Below are 26,382 nucleotides of genomic sequence, written 5' to 3' on the forward strand. Positions count from 1 at the left end.
CAAATATTGCTATATTTTACTACTAAACAGGCGGTCACAAATGCAGTTATCTTGCAGGAACTAGGGGCATGATTTGAATGGTGCAACAGGTGCAGTGGCATCAGACCCAAAAGTTGTCAGAACTCCTTTAAACACACAATATTGCTATTACCTACCTGCACTATACCATTGGTAGCAGCTCAATGTATTGCCTTTTTGTACGTAAGCAAGTCATAACACTTTACCAGACTTTCTGTAACTTATATTTTAAAACTAGCCAGCAAGCTACACCTTGCAACAAAAACCAACTTATTATTAATCACATAGGCTAAACCTAATGCATTTACCAATGCGTGTTTGTTGTTGTATGTAAACTCATTATTAGGGTGAATGTTCTACTGTCTAAGGCATTTGGCTTGTCATCTTAAGTGTAGCCTTAGCGCCACAGTCAGGTTCAATTTCCAGGAATTTCTCTTTAGATTATCACCTTTTAGAAGAAGTGAAAAGGGCTGATATATTAAAGTTTTTATTTAAGCTTAAGACAATCACAGTACTTTCTGTAGCAAGGGGAGATGTCCGACCTAAGACATTTTCACAACAATCCCTAATATACTGGGTCCATAGTGTTGACGAGGAGCAACCCACTCATGACATTTGAAAGAAGGAGATATAAATAATGACAATGTCACCTTCATCATCATCTTCATTACGATAATCTTATATCAAACATATGCCCAATTATTATATATTTTTTATTAACATCACATAATTGATATGCTATTGAGATTAATAACACAACAGGCACACGCTGCTAATGTAATTCTACATTTGAGGCGTATCATTCCATAATAATAAGTAATTTAGACACTGGGAGAGGGATCATGAGAGGGCTTTAGCACTCTCTCAAGTCAGAGTCCAGATTGTTGTAAGCCTGGAAAACGCACTATTAGTAAATTGGGCTGATGCTTTAATTACAATGATAGCCTGCGTTTTATTTCAGGTGACCATGCAACATGAGAGACAAGTTAAATGACTTACCCCAAGATTCAGGGGGCCTGTCAGGTCGTCCTAAAAACACAATGACATTGTGACTGTATTGAAAAGAAGAGAAATGACTTCTTGTTCTGTAGCATCTTTCGAGACTATCACATTTAGTGTTTCTGTAATGTGAACTGTATTGGTACACGTCTGTCTTACAGAGTCATATGACATCTTGATTTAGAAAAAAAGTGCTTTGAGATTCTTAATTGTACATTGTATTCAGGAGCTAAAATGTTGCACCTGTACCAAATGGATATGATTTAATATATTTGCATGAAATTGTGCATGTACCGAAATGAAAATTCACTTTGGCTTACCAGAAGATCTCCAACCTTTAACAAAAGGTCACCCTGGAGAGAAAAAACAGTTGCATATAGTCAGAAATGCAAATTTTCAGGTTGAAGACTTCCTATATGAATAACTGTCAAAACTTTCCTATATAGGGCTGAACTATACATCGCTAAAATGAAGAAATCTATAGTATGCATAGAGTATGTGAACTTTCCACATGCCCAGCAATGTGTAAGACTTGGGTTTTGAGCATCTGCTGTAGAATTATTAAAACCAGTGTAAGATAACATCATTACTGGAAGGAAACGTCTAATATAATTGTGCCAGAGAAAGGCCTGGAGACCATGCACGTAAATGGAAAGTGATTGATTTAAACTGCTAAACTTGATTGTTACATAGTGGATGGACTTGCTACAGTATACTGCAGGTTATGTTTGAGAAGCCTGGAATATGTCAGATTAACACCCATTTCAAACTGGTCTCTTTTTAGTTGTCGAGCATCTTGGAGAAGCTCCTATTGAAGTACTTGCTTAATTTCATTACTTTAGCTTTCCGAGATGTCCGATGCTTTTGAAAGTACTGGGTTGACCATTGTGGAATGGCATATAATAATAAAGTATGACAACAACATTGTAAGATGGCAGTAACAGTGTGTCATGCATCTGCTCTCAGAGGAAAACTTCTTGGAGTGGTTTTTATTATACTTTATGGAAAAAAACTATCTAAGATTTCTGATTGTGTTTTTAAACTACTTTAATGTTAAGAATAGTGGAAAGTCCTATTGTATGATGCCCACCTCTAGAAGTAGTATGTGGGATTCCGTGCTGTGCAAGAGACAATGAGGGCCTGTTAGCGATATCTCAGACCTGCCAGGTCTTCAAAAAGTAATAAAAAGATGCAAATATTGAACAAGAAAAAGGATTTTGAAAAGGAAAGTACACATTTTTCCATTGGCCCTGGAACTGAAGGGGCTATTTGCCTGGCAGATATGCACATTGTTTGGATGCCAATTGTCATCACTGGCATAAAGAGAAGCTGATTACTCAATTGCGCCTACCCCTTGCTCCATGTTGTAGTCTGTGGTAGACAGAAGAAAAGTTTGCATGACAATTTACCAGACCAACAATTGAAGTCCACTGACTGAAAGATCTTATATCATGTATATTATTGGGGGGGGGGAATACTGTAGTCTGGTGATACAGCTAAAGCTGTCTTAAAGGTTAGACCTAACAGTAGGTATAATTGGTTCTTTAAAGGTCCACAGAAGAAAGGTCATCTCTTCTTCAATACAATCCACTCGATTCTGTTTCAGAATTAACATCTGAGAACATTCTAACGTGGCCCCAGCTTGTTAAATAGAGGCCTAGGTTTCAAAAATATTTAGTAGAATAGTTCAAAGAATGGTGAAATAACCTTCTACATGAGCTAAGATCTGGTTGTGTTTGAACAGATTTAAAACAAAATGTAAAAAGCCTTTTTTTTATTTTTTGCATGTAGTGTGATCTGAAGCCTATGTTGTTTGGGCTACTGACAAAAGTCTTAAACTCAATGCTCTTCCGCACTGGCAACCAATGAAGGCTGGCAAGCACTGGTCTTGCTGATTGTAATTTGGGACTATTCAACAATGTTCTGTCTATGGATTTCTGTATTGCCTGCAGCTTTCTGGAGACAGACACATGACTTACAAGAGAAAGTAAGTTGCCATAATGTAAGCGTGACAAAATGAGATCTTATATTACTGTTCTGCGAGTTTCAATTGGAAGCCATTTGATTGTCTTCATGTGAGCTCTTAAAAGATCAACACATGTCCCACCAATTTCCTGGCCTGTGATGCCATGGTAAGGTCCTTATCAAGGCATACTCCCAGGCTTTTAACTTCCTCGTTTGGAGAGGGCTGATCAGACAGGCATGGGGCCAGGAAATATTATTACAGAAGGAGGAACTGTTACAGACCAACATGCCCTCTGTCTTGTTGCCATTCAGTTTAAGGTGACTATTGTACATTCAAGCATTTACCTGTTCCATACAGTCTGGTAAATAGGCCTGGGTTTGACTGATGTTGGAAGCAAGAGAGATGACAATCTGGGTGCCTTCAGTGTGTGAGACCATCGTAAAACCTGCTGAGCAAATGATGTCAGCCAAGGGGCGCATAAATACATTAAAAAGAGTAGGGCTTAAGGATGATCTCCACGGTACTCCGCATTTGAGCTGATGGACCTTCAACAGGCAGAGTCCCACACTAACCTGGAAACTTCTATTTTCCAGAAAGAAGGTCAGACAATTTAGTATTTAGTATTTTGTCTTTAATTCATAGCGTCTCCAGCCTACCTTGCAGAATAGGGTGGGAAACAGTGTCAAAAGCTGCACTCAAATCCAAAAGGATGAGCGCAGCTGAGCCATCTTGAGACAGTATTCTCCTAAGGTCTTCCAGATCTACTAGGCGGGCCATCTTGATGCCATACCCTTCTCTAAATCCAGTTTGAGTTGGATGTAAAAGATTATGATATTCCAGGAAACTAGGCAGATGGCTATTGATCACCGTCTCTAAAATGTTGCTTACACCAAGGAGCGAAGATATAGGCTTGTAATTTTCTATCTTGTCGGGGTCCAAGGAGGATTTCTACAGCAATGGACTAATAGCTGTGTGTTTTCAATGGTTGGGAACTTATCCTTTTTGCAAAGAGACAATATATACATTGGTCAAAGATGATAAAATGGTATCACGTCCCTTCAGCAAAATATCTACGGGGCAGGGATGTCAGATGTCGTTAACCCAAAACCTCTTTTGATCTTATTCACTTCGACTTTTAAGACAATTCAAAACTGACCTGCAAACCTAAAGGGATCTATTGCTGCTTATATGTTGGTCAGAAAACCGAGGTAGTTTTCTCATTTAATGTACCCTCACCAAAAACAATGGCATTTGAATGCACCCTCTTTGGCGCTCATCATACTCTCTTGTAACATGTAGAATATTTCACATTATTATTTCTTGATATTATATGCCAATTTATGTATGTTAAAATAATGTACTTACATACTAAAATTATGTACACTGTATTGTAGGTACAAAATTCGCCCCAAAAACTAAATTCCACCATGTGTCCAAAACCCAGGAATGTTCTCATATGCCTAATGACTGCAAGGTTGATTGATGCAACATTGATGCAAGATTGGAGAGGAGTGCATGCCATCCAACAAGTTCTCAGCGGTCTTAGATTAAAAAGGCAACCTGATGGCTACCGCTTCCAAGTTGGATGTTCTGTCAGTACAGCCATTGTCTAAAAATAGGATCAGAGCTAGAGAGCTGTTGAGGGACTTGGAGCATGGGCACACCTGCTCACCCAATACTTCTACAGTCAGCTTTAAGAAACCATCTTTTTGGAATATAACAGTAGCTTGACAGCAAAACTAATCTGCTATGATGAGGACAGTGCATTTTTTTGTCTAATGCTTCAGATCTCTCTAATGGGCCTTAACACCTGACTTTTTTTGGCTCAAGGGTGTTAGCGTTCTGCACATAGGGTGAAATTACTCTGTTTTGACTTTGGAAAGGATGCAGATAGAGCTTCTTGTGGAAAAGGGCATGTATTACAAGCCCATTTGTTTTTCTTGTGTCCTGACCAGTGCAATGAGACTTGATGCTGTTGCTTACTAAAGTTGAATCTTAGTTAAGCACTGCTGTCTTTAGTGTATGGCAGAGTACATTCCATCCTTCACTAGTTATAAAAAGAAAAACAAATAGGTTAGAGGTTTAACTGTAATTATTTTCAAGATGGCTTCCTAGCAGAGAAACAGAAGTTGTAGCTTCATGATCTCTTGCTGCAGGACTTTTTGAACGAGTAGGACCTTAATAAACAGGTCAGGGGAGTGCAGGACCCTCATCACTGATGAAAGAGGTACCCCTGGTGTCTGATATAAGGTGAGTGACAGGTCAATGTTCTCTCTGTTCAGGGGAATACCAAGATAAACCAAAGAGGAGCGACTTACCAGCAGTTTACACAGCAGATCTAAAACAGGTTCCTCAAGTTTAAGTTGTATCTAGAAAGTAGTAAAGAATCACAGTGAGATATCATTTTGGCAGAATAGCACAATGCGTTGCTTTCCAACCAGAACATTGTAAGTATACATTTTTTAACTGTTTTATCGCTTTTTACAACACAAAGCGAAAACTCACCACAATGACCTGTACAATCTGCACACATTAAATACAAATACATAGGCAATCCTGGGTGAATTAACATATATATCACTGGTGAACAACACTTACAACGCAACTTTTACATCGCAGAGCCTTTACAACGCAACCATTACAACGCAAACTATTACAACGCATTGCTCTGGGGGACGCTCTATGATAGAGAATAGGTTAATTTACTATCCAATAACCTTCCCTAGTGTCCACGGGGACTGGAGTTGGAATAGTAAATTAAACTATTCACTATCCAGCACCCCAAAGCACTATGCGTTGTAATGGACTACGTTGTAATACTTACGTTGTAAAGGCATGCGATGTAAATGCATGCGTTGTAATGTCATACATCCATATCACTGAGTGACAGGGGGGTGCATACAGCCAACGGTGAGTTCGCCTCACCCTCTCCATCCTCAGCAATCTTCATGCTGTGCTTTCAGTGGCACAGATGGGTCTCCTACCCCTGTGGTAACATCTCTCCCCATCAGGGCATTAGGGTATGTTTCAGAATCCCAGTCTAGATCATAATAGGCCATCCTGGGTGCACACTGAATTTTCTTTAGGCAGCCCCACACACTATAAATCTCTGCCTCTATGTAATGAATATAAAGTGGCATCCTCACATTGTAAACAATTAGAAGTTTGTGCTCTACCCATCTCAACAACCATTTCCTGTGAAATAGGCTGTGCAGCACCTTCAACTGTCTAAGCCTTAGGCTTGATTTTCTCGCCACGTCACCAGAATGCATTAGGGCTGATTCCAAGTCTACACCTTTTATCAGTCTCAGTTCAGCCTCCTATTTCACCCTGAGGAGGTTATGATTGTCCGGTCTGTTATTTATGAGTGTGTAAATATACGAGATAGCCTTGGAGGCCATACCTTCCAAGAGTACCCTGCATTTCATAGGGCTACAGTCTTAAAGTTCTTCCCTCTATTTTTTTTAAAATAAAAATGATGACATATTTCATTTTGTAAATGGGAAAAATCATTATTAACAGTAAATATATTTAAAAAATAGGACATCTTTTCATTTAATTCAAAGTTTCCAAGAAATAATTTCAAAATAGTGCATTTTGCTCTTTGCCAGTATTCTAAAGCTGTTTAATTTCAAGTTTCAGCTATTAGAAAATGACAAGATGATAGTGTATAACAAGACGGTGGCACAATCACATAACAGACGGCAAAATGCATAAAGCAGAATCAATATGCGCTATAAATTGCAGGGCCTTGTATCATTATGTGCCACTGCTGGAATAGTCGCAATACCGCATCAAATGTCACCAGGTCTATGCAGATGGAGGTGGAAGGGAGAAAGAAGAGCATGAGTAGAAAAGATGGTGCCTAAAGATGCATACGAGAGGATACAATCCAAAGTTTCATTAGTAGTAGGTTTTCTTCCATAGTTTTTATCCAGCTTGCCTGTGTGGTAGAACTGAGTTTGCCTGGAAATGGCCAGGTATGTTAGATATCCGACATGAGCGATGAGAAACATCTCAAATCTCAAGCTGGAACACATGAGTATTCCTACATAACTTTGAATCAGAGTTAGTGGCTGAGGAGGTCATAAGACCAGCTCAGATGGAAAGGGCTTACACTCAGATTAGCAATGCAGTCAGACATAGGGAGGTGCACAAAAATTGCACTTGCTGCCAGAGATATCAACGACAAAGCAAAAGTGAAAAAAGTGAAATTCTATGATAGTCAGAGGGGCGCATGTAAAGATATTCAGTGGTTAAACAACAGTTAAGGGAAACTAAAATTCTTGGGATGTTTCATTTAGCATTTTTTCGTCTACTTCTTTTGACTTACCTGGTGGCCTTGGGTTTCTATATTTCCTGGTGCAGACTTCATTATTATTATCCAGGTTACAACATGAGCAAGTATTGGGAAAGCCAATAGGTCTGGTGCTGCATGCCAAATATTTGGCTGTGCTAATGCTCATGAATGTTCTTTTAAATACTGCCAAAGTAGACAACTTTTTGTGTATGTGTACATTGTGCAAACACAGAATCTTGTCAGTCACAGAGAGGTAAGCCAATGGCTGATGTCGGCTGACCATGCGCCCCATGCTGTATGCTTTGGTGGGTAGCCTAACAATCTGAATGACATACTGACAGATGAATGGATGATGAGATATACATGAAACATCCTATAAATATCTGTAAGAAATTATCATATTTTGCATGGTGTACTCTCACATTGTTGCCTTAACTGTGTTTGTTGGTTGTAGAACTGTGCGTGTTAGCCCTGCTAATGAGTAGCATAGTGCTTGTCCTCCCCCTTTCAACATGATGAAATTGATATTGCCCTAATTGGTATATTTAAGTTACCTATAAGTCCCTAGTATTTAGTACAAAGTGTACCCAGGTCCTGTAATTTAATGCCACTAGTGGTCTACAGCACATATTGCACCACTCACTACAGTGACAGTACAAACAGGGCTTCAGGCCTAACATTGTACTGATTTTGTTGCAGTTTTAAGACTGCAAATTCCAGCTGTCATCATAACCACATTTGACAGTTCAGACACTTCCTTTGAAATAATTATAAGGTCCCCCTTAGTAGGCTTTATTGCTTATAAGGCAGGGGTATGCTATTAAAAGTAGTATTTTTAAAAGTGTAATGCTAAACATGTCTTTACAGAGAAAAAGCCCCAAAAGCTATTTTCACAGTGGCAAGGCAGACTACATAAAAGGAAAACACTGGTTAACATTATTACATTACAATTAATATTCCTTACACTGGTTAGGAAACAGCTAAAAATAGAGTTGAAGAACTCTCTTTAATATGTAGCACCAAAAATGTAGTGGAATGGTACAGTTGTTTTTTAAATACTTATTAAGGAATAGGTGCTTTTAGAAAGTTATTTTTTCCCGTAATAACATCTCTGGGGCTCCATTTCCATGAGGTCCAACTGTCACACAGGAGCTGAACAGCCCCCCTTTATGAGCAGAGACAAAGACCTTTGGTTTGGGAGGTGACGTTTTTTCCTTAACTGCACAAGCAGCAGGCTGTGGCCAGGAAATTAATTAATTTCATAGTAGGCCTACCCTGCTCAAGCAAATGTTAGATGACACTTGGGAAAGGTGCTTCTTTGTTCCCTCAGCCAAGCAGGCTTCAATCACAGTGGGAGGGCAGCTGGTATAGAGCTGAACTGGTATAGAGTGATCACAGAGGAGGTGTTGTTAATTTCCATAACCACTCCAATGTGGTGGGCACACAGGCACTGCACAAGGGGAGAAGAGTTCCCCATCTTTAGGTAGAGATGGGCAGTGTGAGATTGTTTGCAGGAGAGCACACAGGAAATATTGCTTACTCATGGTTACATTTGCCTATTGGTTAGGGGAGGGTGGGAGAGTCACCCCACCAACAGGCTGTTGCCAGATACTACTGAATCAGGGTAGTGCCAGGCACTACTGGACCTGTGAGAAAATCAGAAAAGTACTAAACCAGTTGTCTGTTGCCTAATAAGTACTGTGAAGGACTTGATCTGCTGTCTCTTGCACCTAGGACAAAGGCGTGGGCTCCTAGGGTGATAAAGCTGATCTCCAATCTTATTCAGCAGGTCCTCGATGAGAAGGAGTCCAGCCCTGTGAACCCCTATTGAGCTACAGCCTGCAGCCTTTCCCTGCTGGAAGAGTCCAAGCTCCCAACAATGTAACTAGGTCTGAAAATAGACATCTTCACTGGCCAAAGGCACCAAAACGTAACTATGTCTAAAAATAGCCATCTTCACTAGGGAAAGGCACCAAAAGTATATGTCCAATGAGGGACCATGTCTGGGGGCAAATTTCACATTTTACATGCTTGCAACTTTCATGCCATAAATCAGCACTTCACTGGGACCTCATCCAACAGCTATCAAATGTTGTTGTGCCCCATTTGGCCGTAGCCTGCTGCCTTGCTCCTCTGAAGATTTTAGATTTTCATTTCAGAAACTGAGTGAGAAGGAAAACGTCTCAATGGGTAGAACCTGGTTTCTGTATCCTACCCACACTCCATTATGGTCACCCATAACTTATATCTAGGTGCTTGTCATACGCAACCAGATAATTGTGGGTAATGCTCAGCGCTTTTTGGGGATATTTTAATTTTAAACTTTCAAATTCATTTGTTTGGTTTCCTTTATTGAACTTTAAATACTTTGGTGCTATTTTAATCATTAAAATGTATACTATTTTTTCCAAATTAGGTTGGGATTTTCCTTTTGTTGTGTTTTGAATCTATTACTGTTTTGGTGCTATAGACATGACTTACACATTTCCAGTCTGTTCTATGCTACAGTTACCATGGATTGAGCACTGGCTAATGTAGTGACTTTAGTAGTTCACCCTGACAAGGATTGTGATTTTTATTTGAAGTGGGTAATCACCCTCCTCAACTGATGCCCCAATTTCATACAAAAACGGTATTACATATACATATATATATATATATATATATATAATTGTATTAAAATTAAAATGTTTCAGCTAATGCCAGGCCTAAAAAGATGAGGCACAATATAACTACTTAAACCTTCTTTGCTGGGGTTCAATTCAAGAGCTGTTCCAGCAATTTGTGCTGCACGGGGCTCATCTACAACTACATAGTATCATGACATAGCTGATTGCATGCTGGTGCTGGTACCTAGAGTGGGTGGTGTGTATCACTCACTGTGGGAATGTCCTCAGTGGGACCATCAAAAAAGGATTGGAAAGAATGCACACCATGGCACGGCCATATGTATAACATATGAAAAAATGCCAATCTCATAGCTAGTAAAGACTTTTCCTCCCTGTTCCTCCCCTTCACAATCAAAAAGTGCAGCAATATAACTGAACTGCTGTCAGGCAAAACACTTGAGCTAAATGTAAGAGACTATGATGTAAAACAATAAACTATGGTGAAGAGAACACGAAGGATTTAACCCCAAAATGGAAACGTGTATGGCTAACAAAAGAATGCCGGTTGTGCAGACAAGGAGAAGAGAGCCTTTTACATCTCCTATGCATCTGCCCCTCACTTTTAGAAATTCGGAAAAGGGTCCTCCGCGAGCTGTTGAGAAAAAAACTAGCTACGGACATGCAGAGCCGCAGTCATACAATACCCTGGAGGCCGCTCCATCGAACTATCTTGTAAAGCCATCACGCTCTGGAAAATGGCAGCCAAAGAATTAGACAACAAACATGAATGAACTGGAGCAGTTCCGTCAAGACTGCTTGGACCTTTTTTTTCTTTTGTACTGATATTATTTCCCGTCTCCTTGCTCAAAGTACCACAAACAAAATGATGATGAGTGTTATATTTGAATTAATCTTAGCCGCTTTCAATTAGGCCGGGCCTCACTCCAGTCCAACAAATTATTGTTCAGTATGCCATTTTAGATACTGTATGCAGATCTGCAGTTATCTGGGTTTTTGGTCCTTTAAGGTCAGAGTACCAAGCATGTCAACAGGTGCAGAAAACCCTGCATAAGAATAATTTCTTGTTGGGAGAGGACAAAGTTGAATGGGTCAGCACCTACTAGAAAATTAGCTTAGGCTTACTGAAATAAATTTAGCCGAGGCATTTTTTGGGTCGCTCAGAAGAATCATTCTTCCCCAGCTGTGTAACTCATGAAAAGCAATTTGGTATTCTATTTATTTTAGGGGATATGAGAGGCGTAACATATCACTAGAACCTCAAGACAAACTCATCCATGTGCACAATGTGTCTATCAGAGTGAAAAAGACAGGTCTAGATGGTTGCCCGGAAGACAATAAATCTGTAGTCTTCAAATGAAAAAAACCTGAGAGGATAATGTTTATTAAATAGATTGATGGATGAGTGAAAGAGACTTGAGTGGGGCCAGATTGTAAGATGCTGTGAAGTAATGAGGAACAATTTGTGGAAATATTTCTGGATAAGGACATGGAGTTTGAACTGACAGGCATTCCTCAACAGGGAGCTATAGATTTCTTGAATTTTTCACTTTTCAGTGGTATTATTTTTCCAATGTCTTCTCTTGAGACTTCAAAACCCATATGGTGGTTTTATCTTTGGGTACACAACTACGTTTGATGAAGCTACCATGGTTGCAGTGGTAATCAATGGAGGAATACCTTTATTTCCAAGTTAAATGGTTAGTGGTAGCCTATATTGAGAGGAGGGTCTGGTTTTGGAGAATATTTGAATAGTTTCTATACATATTTACAATATGATATGAATCAGCAATTGCTGCTGCTGCTAGTTTTGAACTTTTGTTGGTTGTTTTCTTCTGTTCACAACATCTGTGCACTTGCCTGAGCTGTACGTTCTGCAAGACTTTACACAAAGTGAAACAGGAACTGCGTCCAGCACATGACGACGGTTATCCTTGCGGACTATGTGCAACTATTGATACTCAACCTGTAGCTGTGTATACAGCAACACCAAACATGTATATGGCATAAACCACTAACCAACCGCAATGTTTAATTCATGTAGATTGTCGGTGTACTGTATGGTCAACTTTATGTGATACAAGTTATTCTTCATGTTGCTTTAATCTTCAAAATTTAATAAAAACAGATTTAAAAAAACATAAAATAAACAGAATGAACAATTGGAAGAAATATGTGAATCCTTCAAAAACAAAATATAATAATATGAATCAACAATCCTGCATCTACCGTCAGTATCCGGGGAAGACGCTGTAGGTAAGTTGTTTGTCTAAGTTAGCTCTTGAATTTCAAATTGCCCTGTAATGGTGTGCCTTGGTGATTCAGTCACAAGATAAATTGGGAAACGTATATCACAAAATTACAACTCAAATAAGTTAGTGTTACCAAAAGGTGTCTGATAGGTTCACGGATTTCTTGCAGAGCCTTCCCAACTTCAGCCGCAATTGTTTCCTAGAAGATAACAGAGCAACTGTTAATTATTTGAGCCTGCATTGTCTTCCAATACAAAAAGATTCAAATTAAGATAACAGATGTAACACTTAGGGCTGCATCGCAAAGAATGTTTAGCCTAGGCTATTGCATGTCCTTGAAAATAATTAACTGTGATGAACTCTGTTGACCGCTACCCCTTTCCCTTTTGATAACTTACTGTGTAATATTTTTTTAACTCAATGTTTTTAACTATTTCTGTATTTTATCTTAGCGCATGTTTGTATTTTAGCTGCACTTTTATGGTCCACGACCGAAATACAGTTATCAAACTGAAATGAAAATAATTCTGGAAGTTCTTGGTGCAAACACCATTAAACCCTGTATTTTTAAACAGATTTCTAAAGCTCGTAATGTTTGAGAAGAATATTTGTTCATACATGTTGTGTCGCATGTTGTTATGGTGATGATATCTTATTTTGTTGTTTGTGTTGTGTTTTGTTCCACTATTATTACATTATATCTTCGATGTTTTTTAGTGTGGTTGTGTTGTTGTCATTTTTGACTGTTGCACTGTGTTGATCCCTTCATGTGTCAGTGGTGCTGTTATGTGGCCTTGTGTAATGGCATTCTGCAATGTTTTATGGTTTAATTTAGAGACATAAACACATTCTGCTACATTTCCGGCCAAAGCCAGAGCATTCCTTTAAATTTCAGTGACAAATTAGGTTATTAAATAGAGCAACGCTTTAACTTGTTAAGAGATGAGTTAGCTCAAAACTGTGAGAGATGTGAAAGATGATTCGGAAATCAGACAATAGAACAAGCTAACAATTAAGAACCTACCACAGTTGGATTTCCGCCTAACAGAAGTTCATCCACCACACATCCAGTGTCTTTCTGAAATAATGAAACAATACAAAAGTATTAAAATACCAATAAGCGTTGAAAATAATCTAGTACAAGAAAATTGCATATGTTATTGGCTGTGAACAACTAAAACAATAAATATATAGCTGTCATTGCTGAGTAGTCTTTAAATGATCATAGATTGCAATACTTTTACTGAGGGTATATTCCAAAATTGCACTATACTGAATTGATTCTCACCGTAAAAAACCTCCAAAAATAAACATAGTTAATACGATAATATTTCAGCAATACTGTACCAGGGTTTCTTTGACTTCAGCTAAAAGTTTCGTCCATTCTTCCAAGCTGCAGTCATTGGTCTGGAGAAGAAGATCAGAAACTGGTCACAAATGACATACATAGTTCATGTCTGAGTGAGAAGGGAAGGCTGCATGATTTCAACAGGCAGGATTTTGTTGTCATGGAGTTCCACAATACCGCCTGCCTGCTTGTATCTCTGTAGATAAAGAAAATGTGTTCCAGATCTCCAAGAGGAGCATCATTCCCTACTTCCAGCAGTGGTACACTCAAGGGTTACTATCATTTGTAAAACACATATGTGACAGTGAAAACTTTAAAGCATAAACCTTACTTTACTTTACTTTATTTTCAGTTTGGGTACAATATAGAATTACATTCAATAAAAACAAAATAATACATTTACAAACTCATCAATATACATTTGTACACACAGATCAATATTTAATTATTATCATAACTGCAGTACTTTGGATCTTATTTGCCAAGTCGCTTGTAGAAATTTAGAGATGGTATAAAAAACACACAGACTTTATCAAACTTACATGTTTTTATAGCATCTTGGTAGATCCTAAAACGCAGCACCAGGCAAAGTGGCTTAACCCATCCAAATCTTGTCCTTGTATAACCCATCCCAAAAAGTAAAACTTGATCCTCTGTTTTCTCAACTTGGTGGCAAATAGGACACATCATACTAGAGGAGCGCCATACACAATAATACTTCTATTCAGTGTTGTTACAAAGTGCTAATGCTTCCATTGTAGCATTTCATAGGGCAGCAACTAAAAAGTATTACCAGAACCCAGTGTAAGGGTGCTCCATTTACTTATCTTGGGTTTACAAAACTTTGAAGGAACATGATGTATATTTAGCCTGTGATCTTAAATGCACACACAGATTTTTGTGAACGACAACTAACTCAGTGGCCTGATTCATCACTAATTAATGAGCTTGTGATAATGACAATTAAGGGCAGAGGAATTACTTAGGCAGCAAGAAACCCTTTCCTATTTAACATTGACGTGAGACTAGATGTGGGCAGGAGGACTCAGGAGTGGGCACTGAGGTGGTTCTTTCATTGCCATTCAAGTATTCCAGGCTAGGCTGTCATAAAAGACTGACGACCATTACAGGGAAAGGTTATGGGATGTAATAAGGATCCCTCTGTGAGAAGAGTTCATTCAGGGAGACATGAGATATGGAAATGTCATCGGAAATGCTGAAACCTCTGACTGGAGTCGCAGAGTAGCCATTGATTGGAATGGTCAACATGCTCTGTAAATAAACATATGAGAAGAAAATATGTTTACCTCGCAGTTCTCATATGAGCAGAAAAGTTCTTGTAAGGCAGCCAGAAGGTTCTTCACATCAATTTTCTAAAAGAGGATTAAAGTACAGTTATGTAGTAGTAGTTCATTTATCATGGATTAGTCACCTAGTCCCACCTGGATTTCTCAAAGAGATGTATAGTGCCATAATATATTCGCCAGTGTTTTATTTTGAATCCAAGGATCATCACTAATCAATCATTCTGATGCCTAAATGATAAATGACTGAATAACATTCACGAGGATGGAGTTAATCTGCCAATGTCTTTTAATATGATGCTTTAGAGTCTCTGTGTAAATCCTTGTGGCATATCCCTACTACACCCTTTTCAGTATTTTAATATAAATTGAACACAACGCAAAACAAAACTGACATTTCCTAAATGACGCCAGCATATGTGAGACAACATTAATGCAAATTCGCCCTGCCTACAACTTGGAAAGGGTTTACACTTTATACTGATATCAAAATCTGACTCTTGAGACGGTTGCATTAGGACACTTGCCGTCTCAGTTTTAGTGAAAGTTATTTATTGTGGTTACTCTTAGCAAATGTCATAGCACTTTGTAGTCTTTGCTGGACACTCTCCTCTTAGCGTGGAGGTGCTTACTCGCTGAATCATCTTCTTGGACAGGTCAGAACTTAAATGCTCACAGCAATGGATCCTGATAGAAGCTACAAATTACACAATACACTAATTTAAAATGTACAGTTTGCACGAGTAATGCTACCAATAACAACATTTCAAGTGTTAAACTTACCAGCACTTTATCAAGACAGTTTGTGTAGGGGACCGTCCCTCCACTAGTTGGGCGCACATAACCTACAAAAGTAATATAATCGTGTAAGACCTCACTTTGAAACATGCCACAATGCTGGATAAAGTCAATTAAATGTGTTGTATGCATTTCATTGCTATGCTCAAATGGAATGAGCCTAAAGTATACAACAGAGCATGTCAGTTGGTCAGACATACAAATCTATAAACTTTCCCATGCTCCAATAAAAAAATAGATTGGTTTCTGCCATCATTCATAAATCTCTCTATTTCCAATTGATGGGTTAAAGAATAACGTTGCAACAAAACACTATATTAAACACTTCACATTCAGCTGACAACATTGTACTAAGTGCACAAAGCATGAGAGGCGAGATCACAGAGGTGTTTCTATTATTTCTTACAGTGACAATGCAGCTTGTAAGAGATAATACTAGAGAATTGCTGCTGATTTGCTTTTGATTTGATTTTGATCATTAAAGCATACATGTATTTGGAGGACGTTGCAATTAATCACTAATACAGGACAGTTTGTTTTATGGACTGTACCATCACTGGGTGGGTGAACGGGAGCATGACCACCATGTGGGCGAACAAAACCTGGAACACAAACAAAAACATAAGACTTTAGTCTGCAATATGCTGCTATTGTTATTGTACAAATACCCGAAGGCAAATACATTTGTGTAGTGAACTGTATATATTTTCCATTTCCTACAATCGCTCAGTCACTCACTTTACTTTTAGACTTGATACATTAATCACTACATACACACATGGATAATTGTCAGGGAATGCAACTCTGAACATGCAGATCATTTGTTTTGATTCCATAAAATACAAAGACGTTTTGGGAATTATTCCTGTTTATTGTCAATGACAGAGTATTGAATTTGTTTGGATATGGTAACAAGAACCTCAGTTGGAAGCCCCACCTTCACCCACATCCTGTGTAACAAGGGCCATGTTGATTGCTGCTCCAGCAGGAGTTAATAGCAAGCCTGGGAGTAAAAATGAAGGCCAGTGATGTTCACTATGGATATACTACCTATTTGCCCTTTCAGTGCTACAAACCAGCGCTATATATCTTCTTCATTAACACATGCAACCTTTTAGTGAAAATTGATTCGCAAAAATATTAGACGTAAAGTAAGTGATATCACACACCTTTTAACCCCTGACATCAAAGTTTTGGCTCCACAGCTTACCTTGTGGCCTTTATCGCCCTCTTATTTCCAGTTGATGGCGTAAACACAATGAGCTAGGCTTAAAAACTCTATACAGGTTTAGAATTGTCTACAAAACCTGCCTGCCGTCCTATGTCATGTTTCTCCATAAAACTGTTCACTTGGGATAGATCTCTCTCTAGACTGTGCTTTATAAAGTTTCAGGTTGCATGAAGTCACATCTAAACAGAAAGCTATTTACTACTGACTAACATAATCTCACTTCTGGATATTTCTTTGATAATTATACTGTGCCGTCATTTTCCCACAGGTTTCAAGAAACTCAGCTGTTTGTTTGAAACTCAGAAAGTAATTCCTGGACCAGGACACAAATTGTAGACCTTCTCTTCCCCCAAATCCCTGCTTCATGTGGGACTCATTCTCTCGGGTGCCAGCCTCGGCAGTCCATCCCCAAAGGTCTAGACACCTGAAGCCTGAACCACACTTTCATTCTTGCTGAGGTTTTTTGGGGTGCTCTATGTTGGTGAAAGTTTAATGGAATCTCGGGAGTCCCTTAGCATACTGTATAAAAGTTAGTTACCATAGCAAGTGCTAACGCCCACCAGCAGGAACACCACAGCGATCTTCATGACTGAGAGATGAGACGGTAGTGAGTATTTGGCTACAATACTATGTTCAAGCTCTTGGTGAATCTATCAATGCAGGACGCCTACATTTATACTGGAAGCATCTCCTCGATCTCCTCCCAGAGATTCACACCACAGATCAAATGACCACTTTATCAGATTGAATCTTGCCAATTCGCTCAAGCGAGGATAACCTAAAAGGTGCATGATTCACACACTTGCTTTCCCTTTTTAATCAGGAAACATCAGGGTGTGACTGTCATGTCTATATTTGTTGTTCCCTGTGGAAAGGTCACTTAGGCATAAGGACAAACAGAATATTTGTGAAGGGTGCATTACATCTAAAAACAAACAGATATGGCTTTATTTTTTGTTCTTTTTATCCCTGTTTACTTATGGAATTGATTTTATTAGCAGCTAATGTGTGTGGGACGGTGTATGTGTTTTTCTACTTTCAGTGTCTGTTATTTGTTAAGGATTAAGGATACATTTTCTGCAGCAATATCATTGCAAAGGGTTTGATTGCTGGCACAAATCCACTACACTAAACCTGCCTTAATGTCTAAAACTTTCTTGTGCCTGTGATTTCTTTCTAGATAGCCTCTTTCAATCATCTTACCTAAATTTTGCCAGATGGAGTAGCATGTCTTTTGTAGGAGTTACTTTAGTAGCTGCCCCTTCCTTAGCAATAGATTGGAAGCCCTAATAGATGTGAGGCGCTACTCACTAAATAGTTAAATACATCACAATATGTCATAAGACCTGATAGTATTCTTTTCCTGCAGAAGCAAAGCATGTGCCCCTCAAAGATCAACTGTATTAAGACGAAACAAGAAATCTTCTGACGATTTGCTTAATCGCTTACTTTGAAATCATTGATTCCATGGGCAAGAACTGAAGTGTTATTACATTTCTCCTCAACACTGCCAGATTAAGCAGCATAGAAAAAGAGAAATACAGACTCACTTAACAATTTTTTTTCGTTAAAGTAATGTGTGTGTCTGCATGCTACATATTCATCTACTGCCTCTTTCTTAGGACAGATGAAGCTGTTTGCTTTTATGCTACTGTTTCTTGTATCACTAAAGCTACATATCCTTAGATCAAGTATTTAATGACGTTCTTACTATACTTTAACTGAGATTACAGCAGGGCAGCTCCTGTTTCCTCAACTTTTTGAGTTAATATCATATTTGTTTTTATTAACTTTAGTTTGCACCCCGCCTACCTGCACAGCCTCTTAATGGACATCTGGACATCCCTGCTTTATTCTCACACTTGACAACCATCCCTACCTGTCATGGTAAGATACCCCCACCCTTTCACCATTCATGGCTTCTTTTGAGGCATTTCATTGGATCTTACCAACACTCTCTCGTTGTGAACCCAGCTCCAATACAGCATGGCAGCACAAACTCAATCGTTGACCAGCATCACATTGAGAGACCGCATACTGTTGTGAGCACTTGGACTCTTCTTCTATGGACACCTCATAGTCCATGTTTGACTGACTGGATCACATAACAATTGCCACTTGGTCCCCATTAAGTGACCTTTTGTTCCTCTCCTCAAGGTCAGTCTTCAGTTTCCTACCATTGACTACTTAGCTCTCCCTTTAATAGAAGCTGCATCATTTTCTCCAGTGAGCTGACGAACCCCACAACAATGATTTACACCAGTAACCATGCTCTTTTCATAGATTCCTCACACAATCCGTTTCATCATGATACTGCTTAGAATCCCTATATTGCAAACAAAGCTGTCAAGAGAGTTCACAACCAGAAAGGTAAGACACCTTCTAGTTTAGTGCAAAAAAAACAGTTGATGAACAGAATGTAGAACAATGTCATACATTCACCCCAGTACAAGGATCTGGGCCTAAATCCATCGTTTTTTTGCACTCCACACCACCCTGGGTAAGACACTGGCTATATGCAAATCAGCTCTGACCCTGTGCCTCATGGGAACAGTTTAGTCCGAACTACCAAACCATGTCTTTCCCAGACCGGAATCAAGTATCCAAGGACCGGTTTCTGGCTATCAGCCTTCATCAGCCTGGATAGCTTGACTCCAGTGGTGTGGAGAGCCTGGGACTCACGTCTGAGCATACCCAGCCCACTCGGGGTGAAAATTGTAAAAAACACAGTTGATGGACAGAATGTAGAACAATGTCATACATTCACCGCATGCCCTTCTAGTTTAGGGCATGCGTCTTCTTCCATGCCATCATCTGTTTTGTATACCTAGCCAGAATGCACCTCACCTATCCCGCAGAAGAAAGAATCATGCCCTGTTGATTGATGATGGGACAAAGATTCCTTCAATTCAAGGTCTTGAAAAGAGCTTGCTTAGCTTTTCTTTTTTTTGCATAAAGGGGGTGTGAATTTCCTATTTTAATTTTACGTTTAGTGCCTATAAACACACTCTAAACTGGTGCCACTTACAACTCAATAGAAATTAGCTCGTCCACAGCCCACTTCAGACAGCCACATTCATTATTTTTATTGAGGGCTGTAGGTGGAGCTCGAGAGCCCCCATGGCCCATGCCGGCTCCCTGCATGCTTGCTTTCCTCTCATGCTCACTGAGAAACAAACCTTCTTCCCACCCAGAGTCATTGCGGGCAGTAAACTTGAGGCCAGATGCCCCTGCCCTTCCCAGACCCAGGCACAAGGGTAGAAAGACGCCTGGCCCAATCTCCTCCTTCTGTTTCCCCAGAGTGAATTGAGACCCTGGAGCAGATAATCAAAGAGCACAGTGGTGCTCATTTCGTCCTCCATTGCATCGGCTCCCAGGGAGATGTGGGCCTTTGAGGATGAATAGACTTGTGAGATGAGGGTTCCATGCATATCCCCCCTCTGCCTTCTTTGTTTTTGTTTCCCTTCCTGGCGGTTCTGGAATGTTCTCGGAGTGGAACACTATGCATGACTACTCCTAGCCAGTTCCAGAGGAAACCAATATTCATTCTGCATTTTCTCTACCCCAGTCGGCTGTTTAAGACAATTTTGGTGCCCTTTTGTCTCTGCTGGACCACCACGAGAGGTCTCTTCTGGCCCCCTAAACCCCCACCATGGTTTTGGTGGTCAGGGTGTGCCCATCCAGCTTAGTGAATCAAGATCCAGCCATCAACTTCGAATGCTCCGATCAGAGCATATATGCCACCATCATAGGTAAAGGTCAAGGTCTATCTTTTTTCAAATTAGGTATCATTCTATTCAGCCATTTTTTTCTGGGTGTGAGAGCAAATTTTCTTATCGTAAATTGCACTTGTGGGAACTCCCTTTTTCTTGACTCAGACTTCACAAGCTTTTCATGAAGGAGCCAATGTGGATGAACTTTTTATTCAGATATTTGACCTAACTATAACTACAAATGGCAACCGCCACTGTGCTCTATAAATTCCTCTTACTAGGTGTGATGCACAATGCATCATACATTAAAGGAGGAAGTAATGATGTTAAGAAAAACATTTTTCTCCTCCTTACACCTCTCTTTGGTAGTGTAAGAAAATGCCTCATTATGCATGATCACACCAAAAGTTTTGGACTGATGCTGCTGGGTTTACAACTCTGAAGGTGCACTGAGTCACGCCAAGCAAGCCTCAGTACCAATGTTCTGACCCTCAAAACATGTATGTCTGATTAGCTCACCCACAATTGGCATAAGTTAACTTACTTATAGGTCCTTTGAATCGGGTACAAGGGGTACCCAGGGCCTGTAACTTAAAGTTTACCTCTTGGTCTCAATCTCCTATTGTGCCACCACAAGTATGGCAAAGTAAAGCATGACTCCCAGTCTGCTGTGGCTGGCTGGAAAAACAGTATTTGAACTGCTATCTTGACATTGGCATATAAAATGGAAACAAAGTCCTGACCTTCCTTTTAAATATACATAAGTCACTCCTAAGGCAGGCCTATCGAGCCCTAACACAGAGTGCTGTATATGAATGTTGTTGTTCAGGGAACAGAGGCACCCTTATCACAAGGAAGCAGGTTATCTAATATATTACAAGGGAACAGTGGTTCCTGGGGACAATGTGCAGGATACTTAATAATAACTATGCACAATGGCAATTATCATAAATATAAGGATGCTGAAAGAGAAAAACAATTATGCAGAACACACATTAAAGGCCAAATACTGTTTGTATAAGTATTGCAACTGTATTATGTTGCTGATGAAGAGGGTGCTCCGTGTTCAAAGTAAACTTAGAACCTAAATATCTAAAAGTGATCAATTGTGACACACAGCAAGATTTCATCGTATATAACAACAATTATGTAATACAGAGCAATTATCCACAGCCTTCTGACATCTTACTAACTAGGGGCTTAAAATGGTCTTTCCGTCTCTGGAACTCTCTGGTGGATTTTGTTCAATTTGGTGTCTAAAAATCCATAAAATAGAGCAATGTTTACTAATTGGATTTCCTTTGTGTCATGTTTCTTTCTTATTCCACTGTTGAGGAACTTCTAAAGTATTTGCGCTTGTTCCGCTGAGAAAGTCTGAATGCTCGAAGGCATTGCTACCCAGGTTTGAGCTGTGGTTTTGCAAACAAGTCTGACTGGATCCAAGACAAATTGTTGAAATTGGTGAATGCGATGTCAATGAATACCATGATATGTGCAGGCCTGAAAATGGCAATACCAATAAATGCAATGTCAATGTATGCCATATCTTGTGCCCACATAGCAATGTCAATACCCATAAATGCAATACAAATGTATGCCACATTCTATGCCTGCATAACAGTGTCGATACAGGTAATAACAATGTCAGTGTATGCCGTAATTCATTCAGGCATAACAATTTTGTTACCAGTAGAAACAATGTTGATGTAAGCCATGATCTAGGCACACATAACTAGGTCAGTATCAGTAAGGACAATGTTGATGTATGCTGTGACAACTGTACGCATGATATTGAGAATGTCGGTAAAAATGATATCAATAGCTGCCATAATATTTCCGGAAGTTATAATGAACTCGTATCATTGCTGTCGGATTTACCCAAGGTGACACCTTCATCAAACCTGAGTCAGAGATATGTGGTAAGACATGTCCTATGACCCCAACCCATACCTATCGAGTGACAGATCACCAGTGGGGTCTCACTTGGCCCAGATACAAATGTGCACCTAGGAAAAACCTTGATCAATCCCATAGATAGACAGTTGTCCCACAAACAGGTCAAAGGAAATTAAACCCATTAAAACACGTATGGCCAAAGGGGAGCATTCCCCAAAAATAAAACAAAGGTAGATGCCACATGTAGATAGGAATACTCAGCCAATCAGGATATGACATGCACACTACTCACAGTGATCACGTGCTCTGCACAGCAGACATCTGGGCACATACACACTGGCCCACACTAGCTCTCTCCAAGGTCGAGAGCCATCTGTGTCCTTATCAGACGCACTCTGTCGAGACTCTCCCAGCCACTGCATTTAATTAAACACACTTGTTCTTGTTTTGCCAAACACTTCTTGTCTTTTCATTCATGTAAGGCAAAATCATAACCGAGCAACAAGAGTAGCGAGTTTATATTACACAGTGAGCTCAAATAACCACTCATATAATAAACCCTATTCTCAAATTGGTGCCTAGTGGTGGGCTCCAGAACTTGTATTTTACAGTACCTGTGAGTAAGTATGTCGGAAACATTAAGAATTCACCAAGTTGAACACCTCGATGAAAGTTCTTGAAATTTCCAATTGAGTTGCCAAGTTCTGGAGTATCCTAAGTACAGTTTCCAAAAGTTTGCAAACTTTTACAAAGTTTTGAAAAAGTGTGTGAAAGTTTGCCAAAGGATTTGCAAAGTTCGTACAAGTCGGGAAAAGAGCCAGGAAAAATGGAGCTTGTCTTGACCACCCTGTCTACTCTCGGGATCAGTTATTTGAAAATCCTGTGCAAGGATAGTAAGATGAACCTGTAGGCCTCAGCAAGAAAGAGGATCTTGAGAGAGCCAACACGGCCTCGGAGGAGGCTGGCAGAGCCCAAGCACTTTTGGAGAATGAGATTATTCCTGAGAGTGGGGAAGAAGAGGAGTACAGGAGGGTCATCAATGATGGGGTTGGAGGGATGATAACACCTTGACCCTTAGCATCCTCCAGAGGCTCACCTTAATATTCGACAGTGAGAGGAGCACAACTTCAGAAAGGGGGGCCAAGAAACCGTGAGGCCCAAATAAGCCTCCTGGACCTGAAGGCAAGGAAACTGGCCTTGGAGGAGGAGGAGACATACCCTTGGGTGAGAAGGGAAAAACTGGTCCTGACATCTTAAGAGAGTGTTGGCAGCAACAAAGACATGAGCTAACTGCAGTAGGTGCCTATGATCCTAGACAGCCCAAAGGAATTGTTCCTAAATATGCCAAGGGGAATGGCATCTTATGAGGGAGCCCTTAGGAGTAGAGGGGTGTGTGCTCAGTACTGTGGGAACTGGCTCCATTGGGGGGGAGATCTAGGCTCCTGATACTAGAGGATGAGGTGGCAGAGTCTTACACTCACATGAAGTCCGCACTTATAGAGCTTTTTGGTCTTACCCCAGAGGAGTATCAATAGAAATTTAGGAATACACATAAGAGGCAACACAGACATGGGTGAGCTTTGTGGATGTTTCAGTAAAGTTACTGGATGGCTGAATTAAGGGTAACAAGGTGGATATCTATGAAGGGCTCTATTATCTGATGGGCAACGAGAATATTCGTTCAATTTGTTCATCGGAGGAGAAGTTACACCAGCATCTTGTAGATTCCAAGCTGTCTAGTCCCAGAGACCTGGGTAAGATGGCAGACCAATGGGTATGCACCAGGGTGCCCTCGAAGTCTAATGAAGGTGATCCTAAGAAAAAAGGGCAGCCTGTTCCTAAGAAATAGGGGCAGCCCCACCACACTTCAGGGGAAAAAATGGGCAAAGATAAAAAGAAAAGGAACCCAAAAGAATGACCAAAGGAGGGAGTCATAAGGCCCATATCAGTTCAAGGGGATGGGGTACCTGGGAAAGAATTATGATCCTTCAAAGGCTGGGGTGTTTTATGACTGTCAATAGCCAGGACACAAGGGAGATTCTGTGTGTACCAAGAAGTCACCCACTAGTGAGTGTTAGATCTGGGGGTCTCTAATTGGCAATGGTTATCACCTTTGTCCAAATAGGGACCCTACTTCTAAGTCAGGATAAGGTGATTACACTCCTTAACCCCTCGGCTGCGCCGCCGATTTTGCGGAAGTGAGGCACTTCTGCAAAACGGGTGGGCCGCGTCGGCCATTGGCCGACGGCAGCACCAGCGAGGTAGTGCAGCCGTCAGCCAATGGCCAATGGCAGCATGGAAGGGGTTAATAACCCCTGCTCACCCCCTTGGTAGCTTGGCACAAGCAGACAGGCTTATCTCGGAGGCAGAGTGTTAAGCATTTGTGAATATACACAATATTACAGTGAAAACACTACAGATGGACACAACACAGGTTTTAAAAAAATAAGCCTTACCGGTGCGGAGGTGATGCGTAGATTCTCGGCCTGCGGGCCCGCTGTGGTGCGCAAGATGGCGCCTTGTTGCGATGCGATGATCCGGTCGCGATGCGAGAAGATGGCGCCCTTGATGCGGCGGTGCGATGATGATGCGATGACCCCCTGGCAGCCTTGCGGCGACTCTGTACTTTGGAGCCGCGACAGGCCCTGCGACGCACTTCACCGGTGATGCGATGGCGACTCTCTCGATGTTGTCACGCTTCTCCGGTGATCGCACCTCTTGGTAGGCAAAAAGAAGGCATGGCAAGAGGACGTCCCACTTACGCCTCATTGGTTCTTCAAGACCCATAATCATGCCGTTAAGGGTCCGGTTAAATCTTTCAAACAGCCCATTTCCTTGTGGGTGGTAAGGAGTGGTGAACTTGTAGGTAACACCACACTCCTTCCACAGAGCCTTCATATAATTAGAAATGAAGTTTGTACCTCGGTCAGACACAACCTCACTGGGGAACCCCACATGGGAGAAGATCCCCATCAGTGCATGTCTCCACCATGGGGGCCGTCACTGTCCTGAGTGGAATGGCTTCCGGGCACCAGGTAGCATGGTCCAACAAGACCAGGATAAACCTGTTGCCCATGGCTGTATTGGGGTCTAGTGGACCCACAATGTCAATCCCCACCCGTTCAAAGGGGGTACTAACTACAGGGAAAGGTTGGAGAGGAGCCCTGTGCCTCCTTCCACTTTTCCCACTTGCCTGGCAAGTTTGACAAGTTCTACAATGAGTATCTGAACTCTTTCTCATCTGGGGCCAATAAAAGTGGAAGACGAGCCTTTCAATGGTCTTGTTCTGCCCCAGATGACCAGCTAAAGGAATATCATGAGCCAAACCCAGTAGGAAGGCTCTGAAGCGCTGGGGTACCACCAGCACAAGGGCTGACCCAGGCTCAGCAACCTTAGGCTCTCTATACAAGAGACCATTATCCCAGTTGATCCAATATGATCCAGACTGATCACCTGCTGCCTGGTTTGTGGCCTGTTGCCTCAAACCCACAAGAGAAGGGCACTTCTGCTTCTCTTCACAAAATTCCTCCCTGGAGGGACCCCCTTCTTGCTGCCAATGGGTCAGCTCAGGAAGGTTCCCCAGTTCAGAAACTTGCTCCCCTGTAGGTTCCAGGGCATCCCCCTCATGGTCTGTCTCCTCCTGGACCATGGGAACAATGGGGGCTGGTTTCCCATGTCCCCTACCTCTTCTCTTTAAGGCAGGTCCCTGGGCCATACTTTCAGGCTCCAGAGTCTCTTGAACACCCTTAGCTGCCATAGACTGAGTGTTCATACATGCCCACTCAGGCAGACCCAACATCTCTAAATGCGCCTTCCTCTCCACCTTAACCCAAGGGGAGCTTTCTAAATCATTGCCTAACAGACAATCAACAGGCATGGTTGGCCTCACAGCTACTTGAAGAGTACCAGAGACCCACCCCCACTCAAAGG

General features: G+C 40.8%; 1 protein-coding gene and 1 long non-coding RNA gene across 2 annotated transcripts in view; both read right to left on the reverse strand.

Annotated features, from left to right (window-relative positions):
- LOC144784159 (uncharacterized) overlaps nt 1-15,458 on the reverse strand; it is a 40,750-nt gene extending 25,292 nt beyond the window's left edge. The window contains exons 1-8 of the mRNA XM_078662831.1: nt 15,447-15,458; nt 14,818-14,883; nt 13,510-13,569; nt 13,187-13,240; nt 12,296-12,361; nt 5,302-5,352; nt 1,338-1,370; nt 1,018-1,047 (exon numbers count right to left, since the gene is read on the reverse strand). Coding sequence (XP_078518957.1) covers nt 1,018-1,047; nt 1,338-1,370; nt 5,302-5,352; nt 12,296-12,361; nt 13,187-13,240; nt 13,510-13,569; nt 14,818-14,883; nt 15,447-15,458 — 372 coding nt within the window. The remainder of the gene's footprint in view (nt 1-1,017; nt 1,048-1,337; nt 1,371-5,301; nt 5,353-12,295; nt 12,362-13,186; nt 13,241-13,509; nt 13,570-14,817; nt 14,884-15,446) is intronic.
- A 139-nt stretch (nt 15,459-15,597) lies between these two features.
- Nucleotides 15,598-17,469, reverse strand: LOC144785573 (uncharacterized). The gene is made up of 3 exons (XR_013601970.1): nt 17,382-17,469; nt 16,164-16,214; nt 15,598-15,659 (listed from the first exon to the last, which is right to left on the reverse strand). It is a non-coding gene; the product is annotated as an uncharacterized LOC144785573 (long non-coding RNA).
- Nucleotides 17,470-26,382: the final 8,913 nt, after the last annotated feature.

The sequence above is a fragment of the Lissotriton helveticus genome, chromosome 10, assembly GCF_964261635.1.
Source record: "Lissotriton helveticus chromosome 10, aLisHel1.1, whole genome shotgun sequence".
Classification (NCBI taxonomy): domain Eukaryota; kingdom Metazoa; phylum Chordata; class Amphibia; order Caudata; family Salamandridae; genus Lissotriton; species Lissotriton helveticus.